The 12,918-nt window shown below is 39.3% G+C and overlaps 1 protein-coding gene across 1 annotated transcript; it reads left to right on the forward strand.

The window, feature by feature from the left end:
- Positions 1-370: 370 nt before the first annotated feature.
- On the forward strand, positions 371-7,678 carry LOC120519983 (the record flags this gene model as incomplete). The annotated part of the gene is made up of 4 exons (XM_039742691.1): positions 371-615; positions 2,250-2,531; positions 6,774-7,031; positions 7,433-7,678. Coding segments are annotated over exons 1-4 (1,031 nt in total), but the record flags the coding sequence as incomplete, so codon positions are not given.
- Between the last annotated feature and the right edge of the window lie 5,240 nt (positions 7,679-12,918).

Below are 12,918 nucleotides of genomic sequence, written 5' to 3' on the forward strand. Positions count from 1 at the left end.
TTCTGGTGCTTTGTCACTGTATTTCCTAAATGTCACATGTCCTCTTCATGTCTCCTTTATATACACTTTCAGCTACAAAAATATCAGAATAATATTACCATTTGCATAATTTTATTTTGTAACTTGTCACAGTTTGCAGTTTTAAATCAGTATACTGTTCATTTTTTAGTGTTGTGCATGTGGCCATTTGTAAAATAAAACAGTTAAACTCACAAGTGTTGTGCTTTTATTAAAGATAAATTCAATGGCTAAGTCGATCAATTCTGATGTTTCCACAGAGATGTTATGTAGTAAAAAATAACAGAATGTGTGCAATGTCTTTATATCTTACAGAGAGGATCAGATACGTTACACTCTGTATTATAAATGTATGGCGGACTTTGGAGACCAAAAGGAATTTAATGAATCTTTGAGGCTCACAAACAATGAAGTCCATGTGAACCAAAACTGGACAGAGGAGACGCTGAAGACAATCAGCAACTTTATAAAATGTTCCTCAAGTAAAGCTGACATCATAGTGGATTATGATGAAGATGATGATGATGATGACTGGTGTGAAAGTGAAAGATTTGTTCAGTTCTTGTCAGACTGTCTAGATGGGATATCTTCTATACGGTAAATAACCTGATGTTCAGTATATTTATTGTTCATTCAACACTCTTTTCTCTCTTCTTCTTTTTAATTTATAGTGTCATTTTGTGCATCAGCCTCTGATATTCAGCTGAATCATTCTCTGATAACAGAGCAGAATCAACAGCTCCTTTCATTTAGATCAGGTTGCCCAGGTCCAGGTGTCATCCCTTACTTATATGCCTTTGAAGTTCTGCTCAAGCCAGACTAATAGACACTGGAGGAGCAACACAGTAAAATATTGCATTTCGAAGATGTCACCATATTTTTCGTAAATCTTAGCATGTACAACATGGCAGGTCAGTGACATAATCAGTGCAAGTCCTGGCTGTGCAGGACATCAGGTCACCAGTGTAATGTTATACAAACCTCTTGACAAGCTGCCCTTTCTTGCACATTTTGTGATTTTTTTCTCTGAATTTGTTTTGGTTTTGAAAAATAAATAAATAAAGCTTTTTTAAATTTTCTTTTGGGAAATGATAAAGAAAGAAGGAGTTTTGATTAAAATTTTATTACCTACCTGGAGTGCCCAGAAGTACAAGATGTTCAGTGCTCAAAGACATGGCCAAGGTAAGGAGGGCTGAAACCCAACCACCACTGAACAAGAAACATAAGTTGAAACGTCAAAACTGGGCCAAGAAATATCTGAAGACAGATTTTTTTCAAAGGTTTTATGGACCGATGAGATGAGAGTGACTCTTGATGGACCAGATGGATGGACCTGTGGATCAGTAATGGGCACAGAGCTCCACCCAACGTGGAGGTGGGGTACTGGTATGAGCTGGTATTTTTAAAGATGAGCTAGTTGGACCTTTTTGCATTGAAGATGAACTCAAAATCAACTCCCAAACCTACTGCCAGTTTTTCGAAGACACTTTCTTCAAACAGTGATACAGGAAAAAGACCATGATTTTTATGCAGGCCAATGCTCCATCACTTGCATCGAAGTTCTCCACTGCGTGGCCAGCCAGTAAAGGCCTTAAAGATGAAGGAATAATGACATGGCCCCCCTTCCTCATCTGACCTAAACCCTATCGAGAACTTGTGGGCACTTCTTAAACTCTAGATTTACGGGGGAGAAAAACAAAACACCTCTCTGAAGAGTGTCTGGGAGGCTGTAGTCACTGCTCCACAAAAGCTGATCGTCAACAGATCAAGAAACTGACAGACTCCATGAATGGAAAGGCTTATGACTGTTATTGGCAAGAAGGGTGGAATATTGGTCATTGATTGATTGATTGATTTTTTTTGAAATGTCAGAGATGTTTATTTGTATATTTTGAGGTGTTTGTTTATTATTCTCGCTATAACAACAGATGAAAATAAACAAGTGAGATGGGAAAATTTTCATTTTTCCTTTAGTTGCATAATAAATCTGCACACTAATAGTTGCCTAATAATTGTGCACATATGTATTCCCCTGATGATGTTCACACTCACATTTCCATTGTGAAACATTCAGGTTTCAGGTTTATTACCATTTTGGATTGACTGATAGCACTGTGTTTGTTCCATATTAAAATGAATCCTCAAAATACAACGATCAATTCTGATGTTTCCACAGAGATGTTATGTAGTAAAAAATAACAGAATGTGTGCAATGTCTTTATATCTTACAGAGAGGATCAGATACGTTACACTCTGTATTATAAATGTATGGCGGACTTTGGAGACCAAAAGGAATTTAATGAATCTTTGAGGCTCACAAACAATGAAGTCCATGTGAACCAAAACTGGACAGAGGAGACGCTGAAGACAATCAGCAACTTTATAAAATGTTCCTCAAGTAAAGCTGACATCATAGTGGATTATGATGAAGATGATGATGATGATGACTGGTGTGAAAGTGAAAGATTTGTTCAGTTCTTGTCAGACTGTCTAGATGGGATATCTTCTATACGGTAAATAACCTGATGTTCAGTATATTTATTGTTCATTCAACACTCTTTTCTCTCTTCTTCTTTTTAATTTATAGTGTCATTTTGTGCATCAGCCTCTGATATTCAGCTGAATCATTCTCTGATAACAGAGCAGAATCAACAGCTCCTTTCATTTAGATCAGGTTACTTATATGCCTTTGAAGTTCTGCTCAAGCCAGACTAATAGACACTGGAGGAGCACAGTAAAATATTGCAGAGATGTCACCATATTTTTCGTAAATCTTAGCATGTACAACATGGCAGGTCAGTGACATAATCAGTGCAAGTCCTGGCTGTGCAGGACATCAGGTCACCAGTGTAATGTTATACAAACCTCTTGACAAGCTGCCCTTTCTTGCACATTTTGTGATTTTTTTCTCTGAATTTGTTTTGGTTTTGAATAAATAAAGCTTTTTTAAATTTTCTTTTGGGAAATGATAAAGAAAGAAGGAGTTTTGATTAAAATTTTATTACTGTATGAGAGGAGAGGAATGAAGGTCAGTAGGACCACCAAGACAGAATACATGTGTGTGAATTAGAGGAAGGTCAGTGGAATGATGAGAATGAGGGAGTAAAGTTGGCGAAGGTGGAGGAGTTTAAATACTTGGGATCAACAGTACAGAGTAATGAGAAGTGTGGAAGAGAAGTGAAAAAGAGAGTGCAGACAGGGTGGAGTGGGTGGAGAAGAGTGTCAGGAGTGATTTGTGACAGACGAGTATCAGCAAAAGTGAAAGGGAAGGTCTATAGGACGATAGTGAGACCACCTGTGTTATATGGGCTGGAGACGGTGGCACAGGAGACAGAGCTGGAGGTGGCAGAGTTTAAGATGCTAAGATTTGCATTGGGTGTGACGAGGATGGACAGGATTAGAAACGAGGACATTAGAGGGTCCGCTCAAGTTGGACGGTTGGGAGACAAAGTCAGAGAGGTGAGATTGCGTTGGTTTGGAATGATGCTGGGTATATTTGGAGAAGGGTTCTAAGGATAGAGCTGCCAGGCAAGAGGAACAGAGGAAGCCCTAAGAGTAGGTTTATGGATGTGCTGAGAGAGGACATGGAGGTGATGGGGGTGACAGAGCAAGATGATGAGGATGGAAAGATATGGAAGAAGCTGATCCACTGTGGCGACCCCTAACAGGAGCAGCCGAAAGAAGAAGAAGATTTAGGCATCTAATTTCTTAGGCATCTCTGCCACGTTTGTTGTTCCTCTAATGGTCTCATTTCTTATTCTGTCCTTTTTCATCATTCCACACACATCCATCTCCACATTCTCATTTCTGCTACATCAAACTTCTTCTCCTGTGCTCCCTTTACTGTCAATGTCTCAGCTCCATACATCATTGGTGGTCTTCCCATTGTCTTAAAATCCTTACCTTTTTTCTTTGCCTTAATTCATCTATCACACAACACTCCTGATACGTTCTTCAAATTGTCCCATCCTCACTGCACTCTGTGGGTTATCTCTGCATCTAATTCTCCATCTTGGCCTACCACTGATCTTGATATTTAAACTTCTCCACTCTTTTCAGTAGCTCATCCTGCAGGCTAACTTCTGAATCCTGATTATCACTAAACCTGAAGTATTCTGTCTTCTTCTTTTCATCTTCAACCTTCTAATTTTTCAAAGTCCTTCTCCATTCTTCCTACTTCCTCTGCATTTCCTCCTTTCTGATGTTACACAACACAATGTCATCAGCACAAAGCCTGCACTGAGGGGATTGCTCTTTTATCCCACGAGTCAACACATCCATAATCAGATCAAATCCCAAATCATTTTGGGAAACTCAGAGTTCAGTGGAGTGTGGCTTGTTGTCTTGGCCTGGAAGTGTAGCAGCTGGTCGAGTTAATGCACGCCTGTCTTTTTTGCTTTTCGCTTTTCAAAACCATTGTATGTTACACCAGTCTAAAACGTTACAATGGAGCAGAACTCGAAACAGAACAAGTTAAAAAAGGTACTCGTGGTGTAACATCCAGGTAAATTCAAGGGCAGTGCAGACACCGTAGCCCTCAATGGACTGAGTTCAGTTGGTCGCTTCAAGACCCTTATCCGTTTCTTTCAGGATTGTGGGGGCCAAAGGCCATCCCACCAGGACTGTGCAAAAGGCTGAACACGGCCAGTGCTGTGTTTCTGTCTTCTTCTTCTCGCTATGCTGTTGAAATTTAACAAGAGTTGTTAATCAAGCGGGTTTTCCCTTTGGAGTTTTTGTGCACGCTGTTGTAAACGTATTGTGACGATGTTCAATTCAGCAAAGCAATGCTTGTGGCACTGAAAAACGTTATTAGATGTGCAGCCTGTTAAAACTGGGACATTTTGATTTAATTCTGTTATTTATTGGAATGCACAGCCTGAAATATGGACTGTCCCCATCACAGGAACATCTGATCACCTTGTAAATTAGTGTTGGTGAAATAGTCACTTCACTGAGATCTTCATTCCCATGTAGATGACATTTTGTTTTCTTTGCTTATGTTTTATAGTTTCTCAGTTAGGAAGATCTTTAAAGCTACAGTGGTTTTCAATCCATTTGACAAGAGTGGACTGTTTATAGTTAGAGGATGTCTTTCTTGACCCGGGGGGTTCTCTATGGAGTCTTCAATGGCTCGCGTGATTAACATTCAATCAAAGAGTGGGGGTCCCCAGTGGGGTTTTGAGCGACTTAATCAATTAACAATAGAAGAGCGGGTTGCTTCTGGATTTGCTGCCAGTGGACCTCTGTGGACCGGTGACAGTTTACAGACAGCTTTCATTGACCGGCAGTAGGCAATAACAACGCTGATATACTTACTACGCCTACCTTTTCACAGAAATGTCTACAAACCAGAGCTGGTCCATGGGGAACACTGGCTTAAAGCACTGGGAGGAGTGAAATACTGCTGCACTGGTTCTCTTTAATTCTGTTTCCAGTCAAGCCACTGGGAAGACTTCATACACCAGAAAACACCTGATGGAAAGGTTTACTGTGGGCCCAGCTGGACAGGAAGATGCTGGATTGACTGAATGCAAACAGCCAGTGATGGCAAGTAGCCTGCTGGTTTTTCAGTAATTTGTATTGGGGATCTCATCACCGTCAACAGTGGCTATCAGAGGTGAAAAAGAAAACAAATATACAAAATATTCAAGTAGTTGTCAATGTGAAATTGAAACAGCAACTAATTTGTGCTTGAAATCGCGTAGAATGTTTCTCCATTTTAAGACAGACGAGTTTGCCATTTTGTCAATGCTTTTCAAAGGGATATTTTAAAATTGTGTACAGCACCATCGGTTCAAGATAGCCCAACTAAAATTGAACTGTCTTGACACATTTCCTTGAAGAATAAGTGTGCCACATTTCAATAAAATCGGTCCACTGGGGACAGACAGACATGGGCTATCACAATAGGCGCATCACACATTATAGACAAATATAAATAAAAGTGTTGTGAGTCCTCTGAGTGACCAGTGATGTTAGTCTGGCCCCTCTGACGTGCCCTGCGGTCATAGACTGAACAAGTGTCATACTAGACTTCTATAAACAGTCAAGGAGATCGAACTCCACTGTGCACCTATAGATGTTAGTGAACAAAGATGGAGAAATCTGGGCTTCTCTTGGACACCGATGTGCTGTGTTCCACATTTCTGTTCATCAGTGATGGTCACTACAAGATATTTTAAGCTGCTGACCCTCTGAATATCATTTTCTCCAATGCAGATGTCAGTGTGGTCTTCTTTCTGACATCTCTGCCCAGCTTGTTGGTTTTGCTGACATTAAGGATGAGATTGTTGTCCTGGCAGGTAGACCTCTTCTCTGTAAGCCAAGTCACCACAGTTCGGGCCTATGATGGTGGTGTCTTAAGCTAATATGATGGTGGTGTTGGAGTTGATTCTGGGCACACAGTCACAGAAGTCGGGTCAGCACACTACCAAGAGGGGCTCTTGTGCTGATCATCAGCATGGAGGACATGAAGCTGCTAATCCAGATATTTTGAGGTTTGATAGTTAGGAGATCTAAAATTCACTGATAAAGCCTGGCACTAAGTGTCAAGGTGATGAGCTTGGTGATGAGCTTTGGTAGTGCAGCTAAGTACTGACCTGCAGTCTACAAGCAGACTCTGATGTAACTGGTTTATTATTTTGATGTACTTTGAATATGTTTTTTATACTCAGTACTCGTTTTGTCAAACAGAAGTTATCATTCGATTACTTGATTCAAAATGTCCAATTTAACTTCTTTTTTTTATTTAACAGCTGCTGTGAGAGTTTCCTGTTGACCTGCTCTAAAGTCCTGTACACAGGAGGTCAACGTAAGGCAAAGCTCCTGCTAAAAAAGTTGGGCCAGACGATTGAAATAAAAGAGAGTCGTCTGAAGAACAGCTCCTGTAAATATCTGGGGAAATTAATGTCTCTTTGTAGACGAGATCTGAGTCTGACGCTGACACCTGAAGCCATAACTTTGAGAGGACTACAGCTGTTGTGCAAATCATGGCGGCATCTTAAAACGTTGAGGTATGTTGTGCTGTGTGCAATTTACAGAAAGAGTTCTTGATACGTTTGGATGTATGAAGAGAGAAATCTGTTTAAAGTAAGAATGTGCAAATCTAAAACACCATTCATGTGGTCAGAAGATTTTATCATGTTTTCATCAAAGTCAGTTTGTTCAGGTCAATCACAGACACTACAAAGCAGATAAAGTCAGGATTTAATCAGACAGACACTACAAAGCAGATAAAGTCAGGATTTAATACTGTTACGTGTTAACTGTGCGTATTCTTAATTGTCACAAATATTGAACAAGTGACCTTCATTTCTTCTAATTTCTTCTAACACCTCTAATTGTTGTCAACTGTCACAAGAACAATCAGTTTAACTGCTTTTTCAAATTGAAGTCAATCTCTTTTAAATCCTAGAATAACTGATGTCACAGCGAGACTTATCTCAAAGTTAATAAGGACAAAAAGAAAAGACACATCTGTCAGCGTAAAAGAGATGGTCATCCTCAGGCAGAGCTCCACAATCAAAGGACCTCATCTTATTAGTAATCTGTCCATAATCCTGAGACACTGGAGCATCAGTCAACTGGACCTCAGCAGCTGTGACCTGGAGGGACACTTTGTGACAAACCTTCTGAGTCTCCAAGGCCACATCAGTCTCAAGTAAGTCCCACTACTCTGGGTGTTATTTTTACAAGAAGTAATTAGTTTGACAGGAAGGAACTGACATTTTGTGCAACTCACCAAGTTAACTGATTTATTTATACACACTAAAGTGTAAATATCAGAACATACAAGAGACAGACAATGAGCCGTACAGAATGAGTGAGGCCTGCTGTGTATTCTGGTGTTAAGGCGCCTGGACTGCACTGCAGAAAATTATAATGTTTTAGAAATGTACACATCTGTGATGGCATTAGCTTGAAAATCCATTAGGTGGAGCAGTGAAAGGTCTAAATGGCGTCTTTCACATCAAACCTGTGTTCAAATCCAGGTTAGAGGTCAGCAACTGTCTTTACTTAAATAATGGTGTTTACATTGAATGCTGTTTAGACTTTTATTAATTTTAAAATGTTATTATTTTGTAGTGTGTTCACATGATGTGTGCTTTAGAGGCTCATATCATACAAAGAAAATTCAAAGTAAATTTCTTTTGTAGAAAATAAAAAAACAGTAATAGTATTTCATTTTATTTAAGTCAAAGGCACCAAACCAAACAATGGTATGAGCACTCTAGATAAATATTCTATGAAAATGTACACAACCATATCTTTCTTGTAAATATTTTATACATCAGAATCTTCCTACCTAATACTTTATCCTCTTCTCATACTATAGAGTATGTTGGACAGCATTGGTAGCAACTCATCATAAATATGAGGATCTAGACAAAGAATTAGAGGTCACAGCATAAAGAATAAAACAATAGCAACAGCAACAACAATAATAACCCTCAGTTTGGTGTAACATTGGAGGTGCAGGTGCAGTAAAATAACATTAAACAGTTAACATGACAATAGGCTTGGTGCTGTCAGCTTTGACTGCATTGCTAAAGGCCAATTAAATTCAAAGTATGCTATGACAGCATGGTGGCGCAGTGGGTAGCACAGTGGGTTGCGTGGAGTTTGCATGTTCTCCTTGTGTCTGTGTGGGTTTCCTCCAGGTACTCTGGTTTCCTCCCACAGACATGAAGATTAGGTGCATTGGCAATCCTAAATTGTCCCTAGTGTGGGTTGGCGCCCTGCTTGGGATTTGTTCCTGCCTTGTGCCCTATGCTGGCTGGCATTGGCTCCAGCGGACCCCCATGACCCTGTGTTAGGATATAGCGGGTTCAATCAATCAATCAATCAACATTTATTTATATAGCACATATTCATACAAAAAAATGTAGCTCAAAGTGCTTTACAAAATGAATAGAAAAATAGAAGACACAATAACAAATAAACATAAGTCAACATTAATTAACATAGAATAAGAGTAAGGTCCGATGGCCAGGGTGGACAGAAAAACAAAAAACTCCAAAGCTGGAGAAAAAATAAAATCTGTAGGGTTCCAGACCAAGAGACCACCCAGTCCCCTCTGGGCATTCTACCTAACATAAATCATCATATTTTCATGGAAGGACCTGATGATGATGGTCACGTAGACTTCTGGCTTTCAGTCCATCATTGTTGGAGCATCATGATGCTTTGAGTAGGTGGTGGTGGCGCGGCCGCCACCACAAAGAACGGAAAAAGAAACAGAAGAGAGTAGGGGTCAGTACGGATTTTAGAGCCACCATGAATAGTTATTATGAAGAATTGAACATACAGAGTATCAGGATTAAGTTAAAGTGAAGTTATAAAAGGCCATGTTAAAGTAATGTGTTTTCAGCAGTGTTTTAAAGTGCTCTACTGTATTTGCCTGGCGAATTCCTATTGGCAGGCTATTCCAGATTTTAGGTGCATAGCAGCAGAAGGCCGCCTCACCACTTCTTTTAAGTTTAGCTTTTGGAATTATAAGGAGACACTCATTTGAAGATCTAAGGTTACGATTTGGAATATAACGTGTCAGGCATTCCGATATATAAGATGGAGCGAGATTATTTAAGGCTTTATAAACCATAAGCAGTATTTTAAAGTCAATCCTGAATGACACAGGCAACCAGTGTAGTGACATCAAAACTGGAGAAATGTGTTCGGATTTTCTTTTCCTAGTTAGGATTCTAGCAGCTGCATTCTGCACTCGTTGCAAATGATTTATGTCTTTTTGGGTAGTCCTGAGAGGAGTGCGTTACAGTAATCTAGTCTACTGAAAACAAAAGCGTGAATTAATTTCTCAGCATCTTTCAATGATATAAGAGGTCTAACTTTAGCTATGTTTCTTAAATGAAAAAATGCTGTCCTAGTGGTCTGATGAATATGCGATTTAAAATTCAGATTACAGTCAACGGTTACCCCTAAATTTTTTACTTCCGTCTTAACTTTTAATCCTAGTGCATCAAGTTTATTTCTGATAACCTCGCTGAATCCATTATTGCCAATTACCAAAATTTCAGTTTTCTCTTTATTTAGTTTGAGAAAATTACTATTCATCCATTCAGAAATACCAGTAAGACATTGTGTTAGTGTATCGAAAGAGTCGGAGTCATCAGGTGCTATTGATAAGTACAGCTGTGTGTCATCAGCATAGCTGTGGTAGCTCACGTTGTAACCTGAGATAATCTGACCTAACGGAAGCATGTAGATTGAGAATAACAGCGGACCCAGGATAGAGCCTTGTGGAACACCATATCGGATATCATGTGTCTTTGAGATTTGATTACCACAACTCACAAAGAATTTTCTCCTGCCAGGTAGAATTCAAACCAATTTAAGACACTGCCAGAGAGGCCCACCCATTGACTAAGGCGATTTCTAAGAATATTATGATCAATGGTGTCAAATGCAGCACTCAGATCTAAGAGGATGAGAACAGATAAATGGCCTCTGTCTGCATTTACCCATAAGTCATTTACTACTTTAACAAGTGCAGTTTCTGTGCTGTGATTTGTTCTGAAGCCTGACTGAAAGTATCAAGAATAGCATGTTTATTTAGGTGGTCATTTAACTGCATAATGACTGCCTTCTCTAAATTTTACTTAAGAAGGGCAGGTTAGAAATGGGTCTAAAATTTTCAAAGGCAGAGGGGTCAAGATTATGTTTCTTAAGAAGGGGTTTAACTACAGCAGTCTTAAGACAGTCTGGAAAGACCCCGTATCTAATGACAATTTACTATGTCCAGAATATTGTCAATTAGACGCCTGATATTTCTTTGAAAAACCTGGTTGGTATTGGGTCAAGGACGCAGGTGGAGGATTTCAGTTGAGAGATTATACTATGTAATTCAGGTAAATCTATCCTGGTGAAAGCATTTAATTTGTTTATAACGGAGTACCGGGCTTTGGAGGTTCTGCAGTGTTGGGGAGATATACTATGTTATCTCTAATATCATTAATTTTTGAGTGAAAAATACAGCAATGTTCTCACAGGTTTCACTGGAAGTATTCTGGGGCATTCCTTTGTGTTACCTGGGTTTAACAGACGGTCAATTGTTGAAAATAAGACTCTGGGATTACTAGCATTGTTATTTATAATATTAGAGAAATAGCAGCCTCTCAAGACGGACAGTGTTATTGTATTCTGTTATTTTAACTTTTAATATTTCATAGTGGATAGTTAGTTTAGTTTTCCTCCATTTACGCTCAGCTCTACGACATGTTCTTTTTAAATCAGACACTCTTTGGGTCTTCCATGGAATAACAGTACTAGAGGATTTTTAACTGTCTTTTCAGGTGCAACTATGTCAACAGCAGTTCTTACTTTAGAATTAAAGTTTTCCACTTTACTATTTACATTATCCTCGCTATTATAGCTGGCATTATAAACGGACTGATTGCTTAGAATAGTTGTAAGCTTTAAAGCTGCTGATGAGTCAAAGAAGCGTTTTTTAACAAAATGCTTCTCATGAGCGTTTTCTATCTTTATTTCTATATTAAATAGTAGAAGGAAATGGTCTGATAGACCGATATCAGTGACCTGCTTTATATCAACTTTAAGTCCTTTAGTAATCACTAAGTCTAACGTATGACCTGCTTTATGTGTAGGCTGATTTACGAGCTGCCTCAAATCAAAAGAGTCCAGGAGGTTCATGAATTCCTTTACCTTTTGGTCACACTGATTGTCGACATGAAAGTTAAAGTCGCCGACTATTAAGAGTGCATCATAGTTTGTAACTAAAATTGACATTAAGTCAGAGAATTCCTCAAGGAAAGACGCGTTATATTTAGGAGGTCTATACACGGATAATACGAGAACGTGAGAATCTCCATGAATAACAACGGCGAGATACTCAAAGGACTTAAATTTACCAAAACTAACATCTTTACATTTTAATCGCTCGAGTAAATGTTTGCCAATCCGTCCCCCTTTTTCCCCTGGCGGTCTGAACGAGTAAAACTGTAATCCGGAGGCACAGATTCGATTAAAACTGCCGCCCCATTGGAATTAAGCCATGTTTCATTTAGCAATAAAATCAATGTTTCTATCACTAATAAGATCGTTTATAAAAAATGTCTTGTTAGTTAAAGCTCTAACATTTAATAGTGCCATATTTAATGTTTCTGAAGGGCAGAGCTGAATTTTATGCGTGTTATCGGTAATCGGAACAAAAATTAAGTTATTTTTGTTAACGCCGCTCTGTGTGTACTTTTTATGTAATCTACAATCCGTTTTTATAGTCTTAATGCAGTGTTGATCTGAAGTAGTAATTTCAATTAAATTATTGGTGTTTTTGCCGCACTGCCTAGATTTTTTACGTGCGTTAAGATTTGTTATTAGATTATTAATGTTGTGCACTTTAACGGAAGACTCTGTTAAGCCATTATGTCCTATCAAACCAGTAGCATTACGTAAGGGGTTAGCAGTAGAAGTAGACAGTCAAGATAGACGAATTACCTTAGCGATGTTTTCGGAGAGGACCCGGGCGCCAAATCTATTCGGATGCAGTCCATCCCGCTTGAAGAAGCGGCCTTTCCCAAAAAAGATCCCAGTTGTCTATAAACCCGATGTCTTGATTCTCGCAGAAGCCTCTCAGCCAGTTGTTTAAACCCAGCAGACGACTGTAGTATTCATGCGATCGTCTGACGAGAGGTAGTGGACCCGAGATGAAGATTTTTGCGGATGGGGTCCTCTCCTTCGTGTCTTCAACTAGTGCTGCGAAGTCAGCCTTGAGAACCTCTGACTCTCGGTGCCTTATGTCGTTTACGCCGGCATGTAGAATGATGGATCCAATTGCCCTCTTGTGCTTCTGGTAGAAGGTCGGCCCGCCTCATCACATCTCGAACTCGAGCACCGGGAAAACAAGAAACAAAGGATTTTTGATTA

Source organism: Polypterus senegalus, unplaced genomic scaffold (assembly GCF_016835505.1).
Source record: "Polypterus senegalus isolate Bchr_013 unplaced genomic scaffold, ASM1683550v1 scaffold_2389, whole genome shotgun sequence".
Taxonomy (NCBI): Eukaryota; Metazoa; Chordata; class Cladistia; order Polypteriformes; family Polypteridae; genus Polypterus; species Polypterus senegalus.